This window comes from Astyanax mexicanus, chromosome 8, assembly GCF_023375975.1.
Source record: "Astyanax mexicanus isolate ESR-SI-001 chromosome 8, AstMex3_surface, whole genome shotgun sequence".
In the NCBI taxonomy this organism is placed as follows: domain Eukaryota; kingdom Metazoa; phylum Chordata; class Actinopteri; order Characiformes; family Acestrorhamphidae; genus Astyanax; species Astyanax mexicanus.
The window spans coordinates 53,245-75,333 of NC_064415.1; the positions used below are offsets into that span (position 1 = coordinate 53,245).

At 43.2% G+C, this 22,089-nt stretch overlaps 3 protein-coding genes across 3 annotated transcripts; 2 read left to right on the forward strand and 1 right to left on the reverse strand.

The window, feature by feature from the left end:
• Positions 1 to 1,241: 1,241 nt before the first annotated feature.
• Positions 1,242 to 8,915, reverse strand: LOC103032230 (E3 ubiquitin-protein ligase TRIM35). The gene is made up of 6 exons (XM_022686971.2): positions 8,429 to 8,915; positions 7,962 to 8,048; positions 7,370 to 7,600; positions 6,257 to 6,279; positions 6,055 to 6,167; positions 1,242 to 1,890 (listed from the first exon to the last, which is right to left on the reverse strand). Exons 1-6 carry the CDS (start codon positions 8,849 to 8,851, stop codon positions 1,337 to 1,339), a joined length of 1,431 nt encoding a protein of 476 aa, XP_022542692.2. The 5' UTR covers positions 8,852 to 8,915; the 3' UTR covers positions 1,242 to 1,336.
• A 1,390-nt stretch (positions 8,916 to 10,305) lies between these two features.
• LOC111197535 (zinc finger protein 239-like) lies at positions 10,306 to 13,824 on the forward strand. The gene is made up of 2 exons (XM_049482629.1): positions 10,306 to 10,362; positions 12,059 to 13,824. Exon 2 carries the CDS (start codon positions 12,191 to 12,193, stop codon positions 13,313 to 13,315), a length of 1,125 nt encoding a protein of 374 aa, XP_049338586.1. The 5' UTR covers positions 10,306 to 10,362; positions 12,059 to 12,190; the 3' UTR covers positions 13,316 to 13,824.
• Positions 13,825 to 14,408: 584 nt separating this feature from the next.
• Positions 14,409 to 21,835, forward strand: bcl10 (BCL10 immune signaling adaptor). Its single transcript, XM_049482661.1, has 3 exons — positions 14,409 to 14,739; positions 16,425 to 16,713; positions 20,424 to 21,835. Exons 1-3 carry the CDS (start codon positions 14,689 to 14,691, stop codon positions 20,837 to 20,839), a joined length of 756 nt encoding a protein of 251 aa, XP_049338618.1. The 5' UTR covers positions 14,409 to 14,688; the 3' UTR covers positions 20,840 to 21,835.
• Positions 21,836 to 22,089: the final 254 nt, after the last annotated feature.

A 22,089-nucleotide genomic window follows, 5' to 3' on the forward strand; every position in this document is an offset into this window, starting at 1 on the left:
CATAACAATGAAAATTCACATTGTGTTTTCTAATAACTTTGCCCAGTGGGAGCATATATAATGTAAATAATAACGGTCCTAATATAGAGCCTTGTGGAATTCCATATCTTACCTTGGTATAACTGGAAGACATATAATTTAACCTCACAAACTGATAGCGATCGGTTAAGTACGATTTAAACCATGCTAAGGCAGTTCCGGTTACACCGACCATGTTCTCTAGTCTTTCTAAAAGGATAGTATGATCTATTGTATCAAAGGCTGCGCTCAGATCGAGAAGTACCAGTAGGGAAACACAGCCTTGGTCGGCGGCTATAAGTAGATTGTTTGTTATTCTAACTAAAGCTGTCTCAGTGCTATGATGAGGCCTAAATCCAGATTGAAATTTCTCATAGATCTGGTTTCTTTGCAGGTAAGAGCAAAGTTGTTGGGCTACAGCTTTTTCTAAAATCTTAGAAATAAAGGGTAAGTTTGAAATAGGTCTATAGTTAGACAGTACACTAGGATCAAGATTTGGTTTCTTGATTAGAGGTTTAATTACAGCTGTTTTAAAGGCTTTGGGTACATGGCCCAGGGCGAGCGATGAGTTTACTATCATTAACAGAGGTTTAATTATATCTGGCAGTACCTGTTTTAGTAATTTTGTGGGAACAGCATCAAGTGTGCAGGTTGTGCTGTTTGAAGAGGAGATAATTTTCTCTAGTTCTAGCTGTGGAAGTGGGTTAAAGACTTCCAACCTAACTTCAGTAACAGAGTTTTGTTCTAGATCAGCCAGACCAGATGACAGAGAGGATGTAATATTTATCTGTTTAATTTTATCCCGAATGTTTTCAATTTTACTATTGAAGAAGTCCATAAAATCGTTGCTGGTGTGAATGGCTGGAATCTGAGGTTCAGTACCTGCCTGGTTTTTAGTTAATTTGGAAAAAACACAACAATTTCATTCTATTCATTAAGAATTCCCACCTGTGTAGGATCTCTCAGCAGATACACAGAGATCTCTAAAGTAACACAGGTTATACAATCCCATACACAGTGATTCTTCATTTCATTGGTCAATAGTGAACAAAGCAATTTTAAGTGTTAACATAAATGGTAAACATTTTCCAGAATAACCATGAATATGTCATAAACATAGTTCCAACCATTCACCTGGTTATATGAATTCTATATATCATGTATTATATATACGTAAATATATTATATTATTCCTGGTGATGTAACCACTAGTGTGTGTTTTATTTAGTACGAATAATATAATACTATAATATAATACATTTAGCCAACTGATTAGAGATATCATTTGGTATTATAACAGAAATATTATAATAAAAATCTATATGATTCTGTTCCGCTGTTCCACTCTGACGGACGTCTGCGCCGCTAAGATCTTCAGAGGAGCGTGAGATAAATTGCGAAACAGAGGCAGGAGTTTCTCGGTGAAGGCGTGGTTTATAGAGTGAAGGTCAGCGTTGGTTTGAAGGTCAGTGAAGGTCAGTTTTCCCGCCTCCCAGTCCAGCTGAACTCGGACGCTCTGAACCGGCTGGTCGGGGGTGAAGAAGTGATCCGGTTCTCCCGGACGGTGAACGCAGTACTCGTTACTGTTCTCCTCGTAACCCAGAGTCCAGGCCGACCCCCAGAACGAGTCTCCAGACCTCCTTACAGACGCAGACACCACGCCTACGTCCCAGTCCTCACTGTCCCCCACCTGCACGTCCCAGCAGTGTGTCCCCGAGTTAAACCCCTCAGAACCCAGAACACACTGGTACAGATCGAATCTCTCAGGATTACGAGGAACCGGCGCTCGTCCGTCCGTGTCCTCCACCTCCGTCAGATCTTCAGACAGGTGGAGGGAGTCTTCTGCAGTGTTGGGGTCCAGAGTGACGGGAGCTGAGGACAGAAAACACAACGCAGCGTCACAACTAGAGACAACCACACCCTTCCCCTCCATTCACACTGACAGGTGACGCATCTCTCGACGAGACTCGACAGGACAGGACAGGAAGAGACGAGACAAAAAAGGATGAGACAGGACTTGTTTGCTTCTGCTTCATTTTTTTGCATCTTTATATAAATAATCTGCCATTTTAATTTCACATTATTTTATTTTTAGGGACCCCCCCCCCACTAAACACGGAGGAACTGATGTGGTGAGTTAATGATTTGGTGAGTTAATGATGTGGTGAGTTAATGAAGTGGTGAGTTAATGATGTGGTGAGTTAATGAAGTGGTGAGTTAATGATGTGGTGAGTTAATGAAGTGGTGAGTTAATGAAGTGGTGAGTTAATGATGTGGTGAGTTAATGATGTGGTGAGTTAATGAAGTGGTGAGTTAATGAAGTGGTGAGTTAATGAAGTGGTGAGTTAATGATGTGGTGAGTTAATGAAGTGGTGAGTTAATGAAGTGGTGAGTTAATGATGTGGTGAGTTAATGAAGTGGTGAGTTAATGAAGTGGTGAGTTAATGATGTGGTGAGTTAATGAAGTGGTGAGTTAATGAAGTGGTGAGTTAATGATGTGGTGAGTTAATGAAGTGGTGAGTTAATGATGTGGTGAGTTAATGAAGTGGTGAGTTAATGAAGTGGTGAGTTAATGATGTGGTGAGTTAATGAAGTGGTGAGTTAATGAAGTGGTGAGTTAATGAAGTGGTGAGTTAATGATGTGGTGAGTTAATGATTTGGTGAATTAAAGAAGTGGTGAGTTATTGATTTGGTGAGTTAATGATTTGGTGAGTTAATGATGTGGTGAGTTAATGATTTGGTGAGTTAATGATTTGGTGAGTTAATGATGTGGTGAGATAATGAAGTGGTGAGTTATTGATGTGGTGAGTTAATGAAGTGGTGAGTTAATGAAGTGGTGAGTTAATGAAGTGGTGAGTTAATGATGTGGTGAGTTAATGATTTGGTGAATTAATGAAGTGGTGAGTTAATGATGTGGTGAGTTAATGATTTGGTGAGTTAATGATTTGGTGAGTTAATGATGTGGTGAGTTAATGAAGTGGTGAGTTAATGAAGTGGTGAGTTATTGATTTGGTGAGTTATTGATTTGGTGAGTTAATGATTTGGTGAGTTAATGATGTGGTGAGTTAATGAAGTGGTGAGTTAATGATGTGGTGAGTTAATGATTTGGTGAGTTAATGAAGTGGTGAGTTAATGATTTGGTGAGTTAATGAAGTGGTGAGTTAATGATGTGGTGAGTTAATGATGTGGTGAGTTAATGAAGTGGTGAGTTAATGATGTGGTGAGTTAATGATTTGGTGAGTTAATGATGTGGTGAGTTAATGATTTGGTGAGTTAATGAAGTGGTGAGTTAATGATTTGGTGAGTTAATGAAGTGGTGAGTTAATGATGTGGTGAGTTAATGAAGTGGTGAGTTAATGATTTGGTGAGTTAATGAAGTGGTGAGTTATTGATTTGGTGAGTTAATGATTTGGTGAGTTAATGATGTGGTGAGTTAATGATTTGGTGAGTTAATGATTTGGTGAGTTAATGAAGTGGTGAGTTAATGAAGTGGTGAGTTAATAAAGTGATGAGTTAATGATTTGGTGAGTTAATGAAGTGGTGAGTTAATGATTTGGTGAGTTAATGAAGTGGTGAGTTATTGATTTGGTGAGTTAATGATTTGGTGAGTTAATGATGTGGTGAGTTAATGATTTGGTGAGTTAATGATTTGGTGAGTTAATGAAGTGGTGAGTTAATGAAGTGGTGAGTTAATAAAGTGATGAGTTAATGATTTGGTGAGTTAATGATGTGGTGAGTTAATGAAGTGGTGAGTTAATGATGTGGTGAGTTAATGAAGTGGTGAGTTAATGAAGTGGTGAGTTAATAAAGTGGTGAGTTAATGATTTGGTGATTTAATGATGTGGTGAGTTAATGAAGTGGTGAGTTAATGATGTGGTGAGTTAATGAAGTGGTGAGTTAATGATTTGGTGAGTTAATGATTTGGTGAGTTAATGATTTGGTGAGTTAATGAAGTGGTGAGTTAATGATGTGGTGAGTTAATGATGTGGTGATTTAATAAAGTGATGAGTTATTGATGTGGTGCGTTAATGAAGTGGTGAGTTAATGAAGTGGTGAGTTAATGATGTGGTGAGTTAATGATGTGATGAGTTAATGATGTGGTGAGTTAATGATTTGGTGAGTTAATGAATTGGTGAGTTAATGATTTGGTGAGTTAATGATGTGATGAGTTACTGATTTGGTGAGTTAATGAAGTGGTGAGTTAATGATTTGGTGAGTTAATGATTTGGTGAGTTAATGATGTGGTGAGATAATGAAGTGGTGAGTTATTGATGTGGTGAGTTAATGATGTGGTGAGTTAATGATGTGGTGAGTTAATGCTTTGGTGAGTTAATGAAGTGGTGAGTTAATGAAGTGGTGAGTTAATGAAGTGGTGAGTTAATGATGTGGTGAGTTAATGAAGTGGTGAGTTAATGATCTGGTGAGTTAATGAAGTGGTGAGTTAATGATGTGGTGAGTTAATGAAGTGGTGAGTTAATGATCTGGTGAGTTAATGAAGTGGTTAGTTAATTAAGTGGTGAGTTAATGAAGTGATGAGTTAATGATGTGGTGAGTTAATGAAGTGGTGAGTTAATGATTTGGTGAGTTAATGATTTGGTGAGTTAATGATTTGGTGAGTTAATGTTTTGGTGAGTTAATGAAGTGGTGAGTTAATAAAGTGGTGAGTTAATGAAGTGGTGAGTTAATGAAGTGGTGAGTTAATGAAGTGGTGAGTTAATGATTTGGTGAATTAATGAAGTGGTGAGTTAATGATGTGGTGAGTTAATGATTTGGTGAATTAATGAAGTGGTGAGTTAATGAAGTGGTGAGTTAATGAAGTGGTGAGTTAATGAAGTGGTGAATTAATGAAGTGGTGAGTTAATGATTTGGTGAATTAATGAAGTGGTGAGTTAATGAAGTGGTGAGTTAATGATCTGGTGAGTTAATGAAGTGGTGAGTTAATGAAGTGGTGAGTTAATGAAGTGGTGAGTTAATGAAGTGGTGAGTTAATGATTTGGTGAATTAATGAAGTGGTGAGTTAATGAAGTGGTGAGTTAATGATCTGGTGAGTTAATGAAGTGGTGAGTTAATGAAGTGGTGAGTTAATGAAGTGGTGAATTAATGAAGTGGTGTGTTAATGATTTGGTGAATTAATGAAGTGGTGAGTTAATTAAGTGGTGAGTTAATGAAGTGGTGAGTTAATAAAGTGGTGAGTTAATGAAGTGGTGAGTTAATGAAGTGGTGAGTTAATGAAGTGGTGAGTTAATGAAGTGGTGAGTTAATGAAGTGGTGAGTTAATGATTTGGTGAATTAATGAAGTGGTGAGTTAATGAAGTGGTGAGTTAATGAAGTGGTGAGTTAATGAAGTGGTGAGTTAATGATTTGGTGAATTAATGAAGTGGTGAGTTAATGAAGTGGTGAATTAATGAAGTGGTGAGTTAATGATTTGGTGAATTAATGAAGTGGTGAGTTAATTAAGTGGTGAGTTAATGAAGTGGTGAGTTAATAAAGTGGTGAGTTAATGAAGTGGTGAGTTAATGAAGTGGTGAGTTAATGAAGTGGTGAGTTAATGATTTGGTGAATTAATGAAGTGGTGAGTTAATGATGTGGTGAGTTAATGATTTGGTGAATTAATGAAGTGGTGAGTTAATGAAGTGGTGAGTTAATGAAGTGGTGAGTTAATGATTTGGTGAATTAATGAAGTGGTGAGTTAATGATGTGGTGAGTTAATGATTTGGTGAATTAATGAAGTGGTGAGTTAATGAAGTGGTGAGTTAATGATTTGGTGAATTAATGAAGTGGTGAGTTAATGAAGTGGTGAGTTAATGAAGTGGTGAGTTAATGCCGGAGACGTGTGGGTGTTTAAGGCTACATTCTTCGTGTGTCGGAGAAAAATTATGAATTTGGTTTTCTTTTGTCCAAAACGACTTTTAGAAAGTCTTTGTTTGTTTAAGGGAGGAGAAGCCACGCCCCCCTCTGTGGGCATTACGGGTGCAGATGCATGTTAGTCAAACCCATAGAATCGGGTTGAGTATGTAAATCAGAAGCAGGACTTACTGTACTGGATTATCTCCTGCATTTTCTCCCACACTCTGAAGCTGAGGTTGGACAGATGTTGGGAGACGTTGATCAGATTTCCTGATGTGTTTTCTGGTATCGAGGGCTGAACTCTAAAATATAAAACTGGTTCATTTATCTAAACATAAGAATGAATCATATTTTAACAGGAGATAAACTGGGAGCTCTGGTCTTTACTCACTGGTTCTCTGCAGACTGGAAGTTCTAAAAGGAGAAGAATTTTGGATCAAACAAAAGTATAAAACATACAATAAACATATTTATAAAACACACACCGACTCTGTACTGGTAATCAACCAGCTTCTGACTTCAGTCTTCAGTACATATTACATTAGTTTTGATGGTGCTGGTTTTGCTCAGCACGGTGAAGCTTGGTTATATTGGTGGTCTCACTCGGTAAAGTTAATCATGCTTGTAGATCAGATAAATAATTAAACATAAATATCCCCTATACTGGTACAGTGCAAAGCCAGTTCACCCAACACAGTAAACACTAATGGTGCAAATGGTAGGTTGGTGCCTTTTGATGCTCATTGCTATCTTACACTCTGCCAACAGTGTATTTTCACTCCTCCCTCCTGCCTGGTTTAAACAGCAGCAGATCTTCTGAATATATCTACACTGATGGGCGTGGTGTTCTGGAAATGAGGTGTGTTCAGGTACATTTCTGGAGTTTTATCTTGTTTATCTTGGTAACAGAAAACACAGGAGCTCCACTGACTGAATACAACCTAGACAGACGCCAACAGTCAGACGTTCATCGCTATCTCGGTAACACAGGCGCCGTGCCGAGCCGAGCGTACACCCCCACTTATTACACACACATGAACACACAGCAGCACAAACCCAACTTTTACATCAACAATAAACAGAATAGTAAATAAAATAACATTGCTGTTCCCGTAAATGAGCTGCTGGAGCTCCTTCACAGCGTCAACCAGCAGCTCAGTTTCCTCTGCTGAGAAGAGTTTGTTGAACACGTCCAGGTAGCTGCACCGTTACAATAGCAATCCACCAAAGACAGAGCTCACCTGGCTCTTAAAGAGAATGATGAGCAACAGACACTCTGATTAATTTCATGTTATGCCCAAAATTAACCACACCAATTATTAGAATTAGTACATGCCTTTTGCATATTTCGAGATGAGCAAGGTGTAATTTTCCCATTGTTACGATAGCAAAGACACACTGACACCACGCCCTAAATCAAGCTGCACGGTGCACAATTAAAAGCTCACCTATAGATCACTAAAATAGGCCCAAAGTGTTTAATAACGATAAAGGGGATTTTAACCTGCAGGAACTGAACGTCATCAGCTCCGATCTTTTCCTCCTGAGTTCTGATCACATCTGACAGAGCTGATATCTCTCCATCCAGCTCCTCACTCTTCCTCTTCACCTCCCCACTCTTCTGCTCCTCCTCCTCCCTCAGTGCTCTGATCCTCGCTACCTCTTCATCTCTCAGGAACTGCTGAAGCTTCTGGAACTGCTGCTTTATCTGCTGCTCGGTGTGATCGGCCTGAACCTGCAATCAGAGACCGCAGGAACCACCATCACCATCTTAATCCTGCTTTTACCACATCAACCACCTACAGGACAGCTGGGGGATATGGCCCTAAAATAACATCATGATATTTTAGGGTATTTTGGTGATAGAGATATTCTTGGCGATGAGACATTTTTAGAAAATTAAAAGAAAAAAATACCACAAAAATAAAGTGTAGAATATTTAGCTCTGCATATAAACACAAACGATTAAAAGTTAATACAGTAACCAGCAAAACAAATACAACATTCACTGACACACAATCATTATTTATTATGTCAGAATACGATACATCACACCCCCAGTAGACACTCAGACAGGGGTCACAGTTGAGGATCACCTTGATGTGGGCTGCGGTTCGGCCATAGTCTTCTTTAGTCGTCTTTAGGAGATCCAGGTTCTCCTGCAGAGCATCCTGCAGCTGTTTCTGTAATAAAACAGAAGATCAGACCAGTGAATTCTCCACTCTTTACAGGACCCGAACTACAGGACGTGGTGGGCATCTGTCCTGAACACTAGCCTCAGATCACACCATATCACACCATAGCAACCACCGAGGATACCATAGCAACCAGTGCTGGACTGAGAATTCTTTACATGATTTATCTTAGTCATGCCGCAGTAAATTACTCTGACAGCTGTTCTGATCCGACTCTGCGCTGCACCCTTTGCTCTAAAGCCGCACCCACTGTGTTTATTTAAGTCTTTGTCTTGTAACAGACCACCAACCTCTAACCCGACAAACTCGCTCAGCAAGAAAATCTCCAGGACTGAGCAAAATGTGTTAAACAGTGTTAAACATCCTACCTTGAGGTCAATCGCTGCTTCCCCTGTTGGACGGAGGGTGTGGTTTCTGTGTTGGTCTGAATTCGGACACTCGGCACACACCAGCTGCTGATCTTCCAAACAGAAAAGACTGATCTTCTCGCTGTGCAGACCACAGACCCCCTCGGACCCTTCTGAAGACCCCAGACCACAGACCCCCTCGGACCCTGCTGAAGATCCCAGAATTGCGCTCTCTGGAAAAGCCTTACACGAGTTCTGCAGAGCTTCTTCTGAGAATCTTTTCCAACAAACTGGACATTCCTGAGACCCCCTACAATCCCAGAACTCCTGGAGACAGGTTCTACACGCTCTGTGACTACATGACAGAACCACTGGATCCCTGAGGTTCTGGCAACATTCAGGACATGAGAACTCTTCTTCTGCGTGAGGGTTCCTACTAGACATTTCCTCTAAACTGCTGAAGTGCTGGAACTGAGTGGGTTTTAGACTGAGTTGCTCCTAACAAAGGTTCAGGGAAAGCTTTGAGACTTGCCCTTTCAGGTAGAGGGAGAGTTTAGTGGGAGGGGCTTTAAAAGAGAAGGCGGTCAGGTTTGTGTTCCAGGTGCTGTGTACTTTCTCCACTAGATGGCATCAGTTCATCACCAACCAGAAACACAGAGCTCCCCAACCAGTGGAGATGATCAAAGACTGCATTTCCCAAAATGCACCTGTGTTTACCTCAGACATGCTGGATCATCTGACTGTTGAGATTGTCCAACTGTGTATAAATTCCTCTCTGTTTTCCTTTGCTGAGTATTGGACCTTTATCCCTAAATTTTCTACTTTACATTTCTTTTGTGTTTTTGCTGTTTTGTTACCGATCTTTTTTTGTTATTTTGACTATTCTTTTGCCTTCCTCCTCTGTCTCTTTTATCAACAGTATATGACCTTTTTGCCTGTTCTCTCTGGTATGGTGGAGATGTTGTTTTGATATTTACCATCCCTGTCCCACGGAACTCTAATAAACCAAATCATTTGAGTAATAAACTTTATGTAAAAAATCTGCGAGTTTCTAACTCTCGTCTGGCAAACGTGACACTAATTCAGACACAAATCATATTGACTCTTTTAGAAAGAAGATAAAGGATCTGCATTACCCCCCCCCCCACACACACACACACATAAAAACGTAAATAAACATATACACACACAGTGTTTCTTACTTTTCTGCCCACCAACGTCAATAGACGTTCATTTCAGGTTGGTCATGATGTCAGATGACAAAAACTTTACGTCAGGATTATGTCTAATACTGTTTTGTGACTGCAGGGTTCTTTTGATTTTATTTGATTGCACACAGTATGAACCCATGATATATTTAATGCTTTATCTGCTCAACTTCATTAAAAATATTAACAAACATCTTTGACTGCATTTCAGACCCAAAACACTTTCTAAATACATGTTGGGAGAGTGAAGTCTGGATGGAGTCAGGATGCCCCGTCATTAAAACTTTATTTCACATAAACATCTGAAACCACAGTATACAGTATACAGGTTCATTATCCCAGATTACCATGATAAAGTTAAGCAGATAAACCATGAAATATACTGGAGTCATATATTCTAATTCTAATTAATACCTTCAGCTACTTGAATGTTCACCCACTGCTGACACAGGTGTGCAAATGCACACAGAGCTTGTCTAGTCCCTGTACTGCCAATAGAATAGGACAAAGCTGCATCTCATTGTTACTGGTTACAGCTTGTTTACCAGTACAGACCAGCATGTTAAACACTACAGGGTGCTGGATTTACTGGATCTGCTGAGATTATTTTTTAGATATAAGTGTTACAAAAGTGCCCCTCCAGCCCAGGTGGGGGCGCTAGTTGTTTGGCAGTAGTTCCCTAAAAACACCAAATATAAGCAGAAGAAGATCCGCAGTGTTTCTGTAGAGAATCAGGATCTGCTGCAGGTAAATAACTATAATATACAATTTATACTGTTAATATACTGGTAATAAATGTTATACTGGTTATGTAACTTACTGGTTATAATGAGAGAGTGATCAGCATGAATTAATGGGTGAATTGAATCTGAAATAGCAAATAAAACTACATGGAACATAATAATGACTATAGTGATTTAAAACGTCTAACGTTTAAATCGTCTATTTGGGAAAAAAACAGAGTTTAGAGTGAGTAAAGTGTGAGTAAAGTGTGAGTAGAATGGGGGTTTTAGGCTATATTTCGGCAGTGAGGAACATCAGTAAAGCTAATTTTATTTTTGATATTCGAGTTTTCAGCACTAATAACTTTTGAAGGGAGGAGGATTTTCAGCAGATACTTCTATAATCAGGACAGAAGAACCACAGAGACCCTCACCCTTCCTTTTACTGTTTGTGTAAAATTTGCTCAACGCCATTTTAGTGTTAATATAAAAAAACTGAGAGCACATTTCTACTCAGAATAAAATACTTGTACTTCTAGACTTCCACCTCTACATCTGAACACACTCATTTATTCCCCTCTAAATCACTGCAGTTCGTTAAAATACACATTAATGTTCATATCCTCATCTAAATAACAGGGGTATTTATTTGGGGGGAAATTTCACACACATTAATATTATACAAAATTTTAATTATATTTTATATATTCACAAATTCAATAGCGTTTCAGCAACTGTGTATGATACAGCTAGGTGGCAGCAAACACACCCCTTTATATTTACAATACAGTGCCAAGTCTATTGTATATTAAATTTAATATATTTTAAAAATCATTAGAATTTAAACTATATTACACAGAAAACTAAAAACAAGTGTGTGTGATACAGCTAGGTGGCAGCAAACACACACCCTTTAAACTTTGGATACAGTGCCAATTCTACTGAATATAAAATTTTATTTATTTTGAAATTTAATAGCATTCAAACCGAATTACACATAACAATAAAAATAAGTGTGTATGATACAACTGGTGGCAACAAACACGCACACGCTTTAACATTTGGGTACAGTGCCAATTCTACTGTATTTTACATTTTATATATTTAAAAAAATAATAATAAAATCTAATATTCAGTAGAATTGGCACTTTATCCAAATTCTAAGGGGTTTGTGTCTCTGTGGTCCTACTGCCCTGATTATGGAAGTATCTGCTGGAAATCATCCTCTGTTCAAAAGTTATTAGCGCTGAAAAGTCAAATATCAAAAATAAAACTTTACTGTGGGCAGTGAGGTAATGCAAAAACAACAGATTTCATATAAAGATAAATTCAGAGATCAAACTTAAAATAAGACAAATTCAGAGATCAGATCAGTCTCTAAATTTTGGGCCAGAACTGTATTTTTACAGCTTAATATGGTGGAAAAAACACAAACCTGGCAACTCTGGCTGGAATCTTCTTTCTAAAATCTTTCTAAAATCCCCCCCCCCCCTCAGCCAAGGAGCCACTGCTAAACCTCAGCAAGCGTGAGTTTGATCCAGATGCCTCCTGATTATTTACTACATTATTAAATCTGTCAATATCACTTTCCTTTTCTCCTGTATAATCCCAACTGCTGTACCTGAACAACAAACTTTTATTTGATTCCTTTATTTGGTTCCAATTGTATTTGTCACCCAGACAGCCAGCTTTGTTTTTCTTAATATTTTTTTCTCTTTCAGAAAGGACAGACGTCTCGTTACAAATTCTTCTTCTGCTTGTATCGGCTGTTTTACTGGAGAGTTCTGAATTAAAACTCATCAAAACCCACCAACAAAAGAAAGACTCTACTGTTCATTACAAACACAGAAGAGATGGACTATGAAGATACGGTGTCCCAAACCTTCAATACTGAAGTAACATCTCCTGATATTCTCAACAAAACATCTAGCGAACAAATACTGACAATTACACACAATGAAAAAACTCTCTACTGCTCAGAGTGTGGAACAAGTTTCAGTCGACAAAGTGGACTTCAAAGACACCTGATCGTTCACACTGGAGAAAAACCCTATCGATGCACAGACTGTGGGAAGAGTTTTACTCGACAGAGTACTCTCCAAGAACACCAGCGCGTTCACACTGGAGAGAAACCGTATCACTGCTCACACTGTGCACAAAGTTTTACTTCTCTGAAAGCTCTTAAAGAACACCAGTATATTCACACTGGAGTGAAACCATATCAGTGCTCAGACTGTGGGAAGAGTTTCAATAGACAGATTAATCTTAAGAGACACCAGCGCATTCACACTGGAGAAAAACCGTATTACTGCTCAGAGTGTGGAAAAAGTTTTAGAGAAACAAGTTCCCTTAAAATTCACCAGCGCATTCACACCGGAGAGAAACCGTATCAGTGCTCAGACTGTGAGAAAAGGTTTTCTGAACTGGGTAGTCTCCAAAAACACCAGCGTATTCACACCGGACAGAAACCTTTTCATTGTTCAAAATGTGGCAGCACCTTTACTGAACGCTGTCAGCTTAAAATACATCAACGCATTCACACTGGAGAGAAACCGCATCAGTGCTCGGAGTGTGGAAAGAGTTTCAGTAGGCACGATCATCTCCGAATACACCAGCGCGTTCACACTGGAGAGAAACCTTTTAATTGCTCCAAGTGTGGGAAGAGTTTTACAGAAAGTGGTTCCCTCAAAATACACCAGCGCATTCACACTGGAGAGAAACCGTATCACTGCTCTGATTGTGGAAAGAGCTTTTCCATAGCCAGTTCTCTCAAGACACACCAGCGCATTCACACTGGTTTGAAACCTTATTATTGCTCAGAGTGTGGGAAGATCTTTAGAGAGAGTTGTGCCCTCAAAACACATCAGCGTGTTCACACTGGAGAGAGGCCGTATCAGTGCTCAGAGTGCGGGAAGAGCTTTACTCAACGCAGCAGTCTCCAAACACACCAGCGCGTTCACACCAGAGAGAAACCGTAACCCGGTTTAAGCTGTAGAAGGAGCTTCGTGTTCAGATTGTTGAGCCACCAGTCGTGTTGAATTTAAAAATAAGTGATGTGTTTTATCTCATAGATGCCTTAGGTTCTCCTTCTTAGAAGCGAGCAATGATGCCCGGTTCACACTACACACCATTCAGAGTGGAGCGATGATTGGACTGTTCACACTACAAACCATGATTGTCTGACTGTCTGCAGAATAAATCTAGATACAGTTTAGATATGCCCCAATTCAGATTTGGCTGGGAGTCTGAACATCACATTATTGATTGTTATTTAAAAGCTTCTTCTGAAAGTTTTCTTTAAGTTTTGAATTTAGGGAATCATTATCTTCAGTCATCAGCTTTGCAGTCTTGCGACTTTAATTCTCGGACTCTTGCATCATCTGGCAGCTTTTCTGTTTTTGAAATGAGGATCTTAAAATGTAAAGGCAATTCATAATTTATATGTAAGTTATTCACTTCTTTAATATTAAATGTTTTAAATGTTTTATTTGTGTGTGTAACTGGTGTCAGTCTGGTAGCTAGTAGGGCATTACACACAGATACCCAATCAACCATCACAGATCAGTTCCTGATTAGACTCTGTATAAATCTAAAAAAAGTATAAATGAGTTCAGAGGGAAAAAATCATGGAGCTCAAACTGAACTCAAAATCTGAAGAACAAATATGGAGAGAAGGTGCAATACTGACTGCAGTAGACCTGATGGGGGTGTTTTAGAGCAACAATGAGCCTTTTGGCAAATATCTTGTGAAATGTGGCACCTAGAGTAAATCTTCTTATTCTTGCATTAAAAACAAATTTTGAGGTGAGGGGAGGTAACGGTGAGCTGGTGGGAGGTAATGGTGAGCTGAGGAGGTACAGGTGAGCTGGGGGGGGTGTGAGGTGAGGGGAGGTAATGGTGAGCTGGTGGGAGGTAATGGTGAGCTGAGGAGGTACAGGTGAGCTGGGGGGGGGGGGGGGGGGGGGTGAGGTGAGGGGAGGTAACGGTGACCTGGGGGGAAGTAATGGTGAGCTGGTGGGAGTTAATGGTGAGATAAGGGAGGTACAGGTGAGCTAGGCAAGAGCAGGTAACTTGTTGAGGCGCGCGCTGAGTGCAGTACTAAAGGTGTACTGTGCACGAGCACAGTGGAGTTACGTAGGTGCGCGAGAGGAGGAAGTGAGTGTAGTTCCTGTATGTGCGCGCGTGTGTAGTGTGAGTGCGCGTGCGCGGAGCTCGGGCTGGTTCTCTGTAATTCGGGTACTGGAGTTTTTCGGACTTTAATCCGGATTAATAGTTCTGGATTGAGCTCGCGGGCTGTTCCGGGTGGCCTGACGCGAGCGGCGGGTCCGGGAGCGCGAGGCTGGAGGCGGAAATGGACGCGTCTCACCTGACGGAAGATGAAATGGCCGAAGTGAAAAAGGAAGTAAGATTTACGCAAACAGAACTAATCAGCTCTGTATTGAACTCGAGAACTAAACAGCTCCGTACTGAACTCTAGAACCAAACATCACTGTACTGAACTCTAGAACTAAACAGCTCTGTACTGAACTCTAGAACTAAACAGCTCTGTACTAAACTCGAGAACTAAACAGCTCTGTACTGAACTCTAGAACTAAACAGCTCTGTACTGAACTCTAGAACTAAACAGCTCTGTACTAAACTCGAGAACTAAACAGCTCTGTACTGAACTCTAGAACTAAACAGCTCTGTATTGAACTCGAGAACCAAACAGCACTGTACTGAACTCGAGAACTAAACAGCTCTGTACTGAACTCGAGAACCAAACAGCACTGTACTGAACTCTAGAACCAAACAGCACTGTACTGAACTCTAGAACCAAACAGCACTGTACTGAACTCTAGAACTAAACAGCTCTGTACTGAACTTGAGAACCAAACAGCACTGTACTGAACTCTAGAACTAAACAGCTCTGTACTGAACTCGAGAACCAAACAGCACTGTACTGAACTCGAGAACTAAACAGCTCTGTACTGAACTTGAGAACCAAACAGCACTGTACTGAACTCGAGAACCAAACAGCACTGTACTGAACTCTAGAACCAAACAGCACTGTACTGAACTCTAGAACTAAACAGCACTGTACTGAACTCTAGAACCAAACAGCTTTGTACTGAACTCTAGAACCAAACAGCTCCGTACTGAACTCTAGAACCGAACAGCTCCGTACTGAACTCTAGAACCGAACAGCACTGTACTGAACTCTAGAACCGAACAGCTTTGTACTGAACTCTAGAACCAAACAGCTCCGTACTGAACTCTAGAACCGAACAGCTCCGTACTGAACTCTAGAACCGAACAGCTCCGTACTGAACTCTAGAACCGAACAGCTCTGTACTGAACTCTAGAATCGAACAACTGAAGCTTTGTATGGAGGAGTATGAATAAATAGCAGTAACATGTTAAAGAGTCTCAGTGAGGGTAAAGAGTCTCAGTGAGGGTAAAGATTCTCAGTGAGGGTAAAGAGTCTCAGCGAGGGTAAAGAGTCTCAGCGAGGGTAAAGAGTCTCAGCGAGGGTAAAGGGTCTCAGCGAGGGTAAAGAGTCTCAGCGAGGGTAAAGGGTCTCAGCGAGGGTAAAGGGTCTCAGCGAGGGTAAAGAGTCTCAGCGAGGGTAAAGAGTCTCAGCGAGGGTAAAGGGTCTCAGCGAGGGTAAAGGGTCTCAGCGAGGGTAAAGAGTCTCAGCGAGGGTAAAGAGTCTCAGCGAGGGTAAAGAGTCTCAGCGAGGGTAAAGGGTCTCAGCGAGGGTAAAGAGTCTCAGCGAGGGTAAAGGGTCTCAGCGAGGGTAAAGAGTCTCAGTGAGGGTAAAGATTCTCAGTGAGGGTAAAGGGTCTCAGCGAGGGTAAAGAGTCTCAGCGAGGGTAAAGAGTCTCAGCGAGGGTAAAGAGTCTCAGCGAGGGTAAAGAGTCTCAGCGAGGGTAAAGGGTCTCAGCGAGGGTAAAGGGTCTCAGCGAGGGTAAAGGGTCTCAGCGAGGGTAAAGGGTCTCAGCGAGGGTAAAGAGTCTCAGTCTGGTTGTTTTGCACTGGAAGCTATGGTTATTGATGTGTATCAGGACATTAGTTTCCTCCTGAATCACTGTGTTGATGTTTCAGGTGCTGGAGAGGCTTCGGCCGTACCTGGTGGATAAGCTGATCGCCGAGCGGCACTTTGATTATCTGCGCTCTAAGAAGATTCTGACGCGGGAGGACACGGAGGAGATCAGCTGCAGGAGCACTCGGGGAAAACGGGCCGGAAAACTGCTGGACCTGCTGTCTGAGAACCCCCGTGGTCTAGACACCCTCATCGAGTCCATCCAGCGCTGCCGGACCCTCAACTTTATCATCGTCAAGATCACGGATGAAGTGCAGCGCGTGAAGAACGAGAAACTGGAGGCTCTGAAAGGTACGGTTCTCATACACTGTTACATGAGCAGAGCATTCCAGGCCAGCAGAGGGAGCTAACTCCTCTAAAGCTCTTTCTGTAGAGGAAAAGTAACGACGGCCCTAAATACAGCAGAGACTTGCTAACGGCCTTTCCCAGAAACAGAGACGTCCATGCAGATCAGACAGAGAGGCGTAGCCCTTTAGATGTGAGCGAACCTCTCTTTATCACGTTCAGTAGAGGTGGATGATATATTTTAGGGGTTTTTTTTTGCATAAGGATATTCATAGTGATATGACCAAACACTAAAAACAGTTTTATTCATTCAAGACTGAACTACAGCACAAAATATAGTTTTTATATATTATTACAAAGTTTCAAGCATTCTGTAAACTAGTGAACCACGCCTGATGCGGTGGGGGGGTGTTAGATGGGGGTGAGCTGGGGGCATGAACTGTGATTATGTTGTTTGGGGGTTCAGTTCAGTACAGCTTAAGATTTTTAAGTGAATGATTTACCCGTCAGTGTAAAACTCAAAAAGGAGAAGCGCTGCATTAAACAATTAACCAAACACACCCACACAACCCCACACCAACCCCACACCACCCCAAACACACCCACACCACCCCAAACACACCCACACCAACCCCAAACACACCCACACCAACCCCAAACACACCCACACCAACCCACACCAACCCCAAACACACCCACACCAACCCCACACCACCCAAAACACACCCACACCAACCCCAAACACACCCACACCAACCCCAAACACACCCACACCAACCCCAAACACACCCACACCAACCCCAAACACACCCACACCAACCCACACCAACCCCAAACACACCCACACCAACCCCAAACACACCCACACCAACCCCAAACACACCCACACCAACCCACACCAACCCCAAACACACCCACACCAACCCACACCAACCCCAAACACACCCACACCAACCCCAAACACACCCACACCAACCCACACCAACCCCAAACACACCCACACCAACCCCAAACACACCCACACCAACCCACACCAACCCCAAACACACCCACACCAACCCCACACCAACCCCACACCACCCCAAACACACCCACACCAACCCCAAACACACCCACACCAACCCCACACCACCCCAAACACACCCACACCAACCCCAAACACACCCACACCAACCCCACACCACCCCAAACACACCCACACCAACCCCAAACACACCCACACCAACCCCAAACACACCCACACCAACCCCACACCACCCAAACACACCCACACCAACCCCACACCACCCCAAACACACCCACACCAACCCCACACCACCCCACACCAACCCCAAACACACCCACACCAACCCCAAACACACACACCAACCCTAAACACACCCACACCACCCCACACCAACCCCAAACACACCCACACCAACCCCAAACACACCCACACCAACCCCACACCAACCCTAAACACACCCACACCAACCTCAAACACACACACACCAACCCCACACCAACCCTAAACACACCCACATCAACCCCAAACACACCCACACCAACCCCACACCAACCCCAAACACACCCACACTAACCCCACACCAACCCCACACCAACCCCAAACACACCCACACCACCCCACACCAACCCCAAACACACCCACACCAACCCCACACCACCCCCAAACACACCCACACCACCCCAAACACACCCACACCAACCCCAAACACACCCTCACCAACCCCACACCAACCCCAAACACACCCACACCAACCCCAAACACACCCACACCAACCCCAAACACACCCACACTAAACCCCACACTAACCCCACACCAACCCCAAACACACCCACACTAACCCCACACCAACCCTAAACACACCCACACCAACCCCACACCGACCCCAAACACACCCACACTAACCCCACACCAACCCCAAACACACCCACACTAACCCCACACCAACCCTAAACACATCCACACCAACCCCACACCAACCCTAAACACACCCACACCAACCCCACACCACCCAAAACACACCCACATTAACCCCAAACACACCCACACTAACCCCACACCAACCCTAAAAACACCCACACGAACCCCAAACACACCCACACTAACCCCACACAACCCTAAACACACCCACACTAACCCCAAACACACCCACACTAACCACACACCACCCCCAAACACACCCACACTAACCCCAAACACACCCACAATAACCACACACCAACCCTAAACACACCCACACCAACCCCAAACACACCCACACTAACCCCATACCAACCCTAACCACACCCACACCAACCCCAAACACACCCACACTAACCCCACTCCAACCCTAAACACACCCACACCAACCCCAAACACAACACACACTAACCCCACACCAACCCCAAACACACCCATACTAACCCCACACCAACCCTAAACACATCCACACCAACCCTAAACACACCCACACCAACCCCACACCACCCAAAACACACCCACACTAACCCCAAACACACCCACACTAACCCCACACCAACCCTAAACACACCCACACCAACCCCAAACACACCCACACCAACCCCAAACACACCCACACCAACCCCACACCAACCCCAAACACACCCACACTAACCCCACACCAACCCCACACCAACCCCAAACACACCCACACCACCCCACACCAACCCCAAACACACCCACACCAACCCCACACCACCCCCAAACACACCCACACCACCCCAAACACACCCACACCACCCCAAACACACCCACACCAACCCCAAACACACCCTCACCAACCCCACACCAACCCCACACCAACCCCAAAAACACCCACACTAACCCCACACCAACCCTAAACACACCCACACCAACCCCACACCGACCCCAAACACACCCACACTAACCCCAAACCAACCCCAAACACACCCACACTAACCCCACTCCAACCCTAAACACATCCACACCAACCCCACACCAACCCTAAACACACCCACACCAACCCCACACCACCCAAAACACACCCACATTAACCCCAAACACACCCACACTAACCCCACACCAACCCTAAAAACACCCACACGAACCCCAAACACACCCACACTAACCCCACACAACCCTAAACACACCCACACTAACCCCAAACACACCCACACTAACCACACACCACCCCCAAACACACCCACACTAACCCCAAACACACCCACACTAACCACACACCAACCCTAAACACACCCACACTAACTCCAAACACACCCACACCAACCCCAAACACACCCACACTAACCCCATACCAACCCTAACCACACCCACACCAACCCCAAACACACCCACACTAACCCCACACCAACCCTAAACACACCCACACTAACTCCAAACACACCCACACCAACCCCAAACACACCCACACTAACCCCATACCAACCCTAACCACACCCACACCAACCCCAAACACACCCACACCAACCCCACACCAACCCCAAACACAACACACACTAACCCCACACCAACCCCAAACACACCCATACTAACCCCACACCAACCCTAAACACATCCACACCAACCCTAAACACACCCACACCAACCCCACACCACCCAAAACACACCCACACTAACACCAAACACACCCACACTAACCCCACACCAACCCTAAACACACCCACACTATTATTACATTATTATTATTATTCTTAATATTATTGAATGTAACAGAAGGTGTGTTTTCCTGCAGTGGGCGCATCCAGCTCAGGTTACTCCGGTGCCAAGTACCCGTCATCCGGAGCCACGAACGACCTTTCCAAGTCAGATCTCTACGACTACGACAAGTGCTCCACCATGTGCCTCCACCCTGACGGGGAGGGAAGCTCCGCCTCCTCCGTCACCAGCAGCTCCCTGAACTTGCGCTGCATCTCTGGCCAGGGCAGGGGGCGGGACCCGCCGTCGGTCGCCAGTCTGAATGTCTCTTCTACGTCGTCCTGCCTGCCTAAACCTGGCGACCCCGGAGCCCCACCCCTTCCCGACGAGCTGGAGGCAGAGGGCGGGGCCTCGGATGCCGGGGCGTGTGGGAGCACAGGAAGCAGTGGCGACGCCAACTTCCAACCACTGCGCTCCCGATCCCTCACCCCCTCCGTTCGTACCGCACTCTGAGATCCAAAGAACCACCGGAACCCACGTCCCGCTGTGGACTCTAAGACTCTGAGACTTTCAGAACTCTGGGGACTCGTCCTGCGTTCAGACCTGTTTATGCAGGAAAAGATCTGCTCCGGTTCCGGAGCTCCTGCTGTTCGGAAAGCGACGCCGTTCCTCAGGACCTGAACTGGAACCTGTTCTGTTAAAATCAGCCGTCGGCTTCTTTCAGGGTGTGTTTATATAGTTTGGTTCTGCCGGATTGATCAGGAATTTCATGCAGGACTCTGCATTCGAACAGATATATTTATATCAAAAACCAAAGTTAGAGAAAAAGAGTTAAATTTAATGGAGGGCTGTGATTGAAGGACTGCATGAGGTGGGCGTGTCCACTGTGTTCTGTGTGATCTACACAATAAATAGCGGGAAAAATGTAAATTCTGATCGTAAGCTTGCAAAACCTCACTGTTCTGAACAAACTGAGAAAAACTTAGATATTATTATTATTATTATTTTTTAATGGGAAATGAAAACTGTGAAATTTACTTTTAAATACAGATAAAAGTAACCTGATGATAATTTCACTTTATTTCAGGGAATTTTTGCGATACTCAGAAATATATATATGTGTGTGTGTGTGTGTGTGTGTGTGTGTGTGTTTGTGTGTGTGTGTGTGTGTGTGTGTGTGTGTGTGTGTGTGAGTGTGTGTGTGTGTGTGTGTGTGTGTGTGAGTGAGTGAGTGAGTGAGTGAGTGAGTGAGTGAGTGAGTGAGTGAGTGAGTGTAGACGAGGTCACATTTGTGTGTTACAGTAATTTAGGATTATTTTAATTGATTAATTAAATTGATTAACTGAATTGATTAATTGAATTGATCTGATATAAACTCACCCTGAGAGCCGGCGGTTCTGAAAGCTCCACTAGTTACAGTTTACAGGTTAATTGGGTGTAAAGTTCAGAATAAATACATTTAAAGCTCAGTGCTTCAAACTCAATAAAGAAATTATACATATTACATCACTTCCTGTCTGCTGTATTTTTTATTATTATTTCACACATTTATTTCAGTGATTGGATTATTTGGGTGGATTTATTTCACCAGAGAGCAGGTTCTGATCCAAGCGAGGTTCTGATCTAAACGAGGTTCTGATCTAAACGAGGTTCTGATCTAAACGAGGTTCTGATCTAAACGAGGTTCTGATCTAAACGAGGTTCTAATTCTGTGATGCGTTTACAATATCCTCCCGGTGAGATATAAAATGTTTCTGCAGTTT

Excerpts from the sequence above, each read along its gene's own strand:
- LOC103032230 (XM_022686971.2), bottom strand. The coding sequence starts at position 8,851 with ATGTCTAGTAGGAACCCTCACGCAGAAGAAGAGTTCTCATGTCCTGAA. Across the intron at positions 8,049-8,428 it reads AAGCAGCGATTGACCTCAAG|AAACAGCTGCAGGATGCTCT; the intron begins GTAGGATGTTTA and ends GTTTTATTACAG. Across the intron at positions 1,891-6,054 it reads GCAGGAGATAATCCAGTACA|CTCCCGTCACTCTGGACCCC; the intron begins GTAAGTCCTGCT and ends TTCTGTCCTCAG.
- LOC111197535 (XM_049482629.1), top strand. The coding sequence starts at position 12,191 with ATGGACTATGAAGATACGGTGTCCCAAACCTTCAATACTGAAGTAACA.
- bcl10 (XM_049482661.1), top strand. The coding sequence starts at position 14,689 with ATGGACGCGTCTCACCTGACGGAAGATGAAATGGCCGAAGTGAAAAAG. Across the intron at positions 14,740-16,424 it reads TGGCCGAAGTGAAAAAGGAA|GTGCTGGAGAGGCTTCGGCC; the intron begins GTAAGATTTACG and ends TTGATGTTTCAG. Across the intron at positions 16,714-20,423 it reads GAAACTGGAGGCTCTGAAAG|TGGGCGCATCCAGCTCAGGT; the intron begins GTACGGTTCTCA and ends GTTTTCCTGCAG.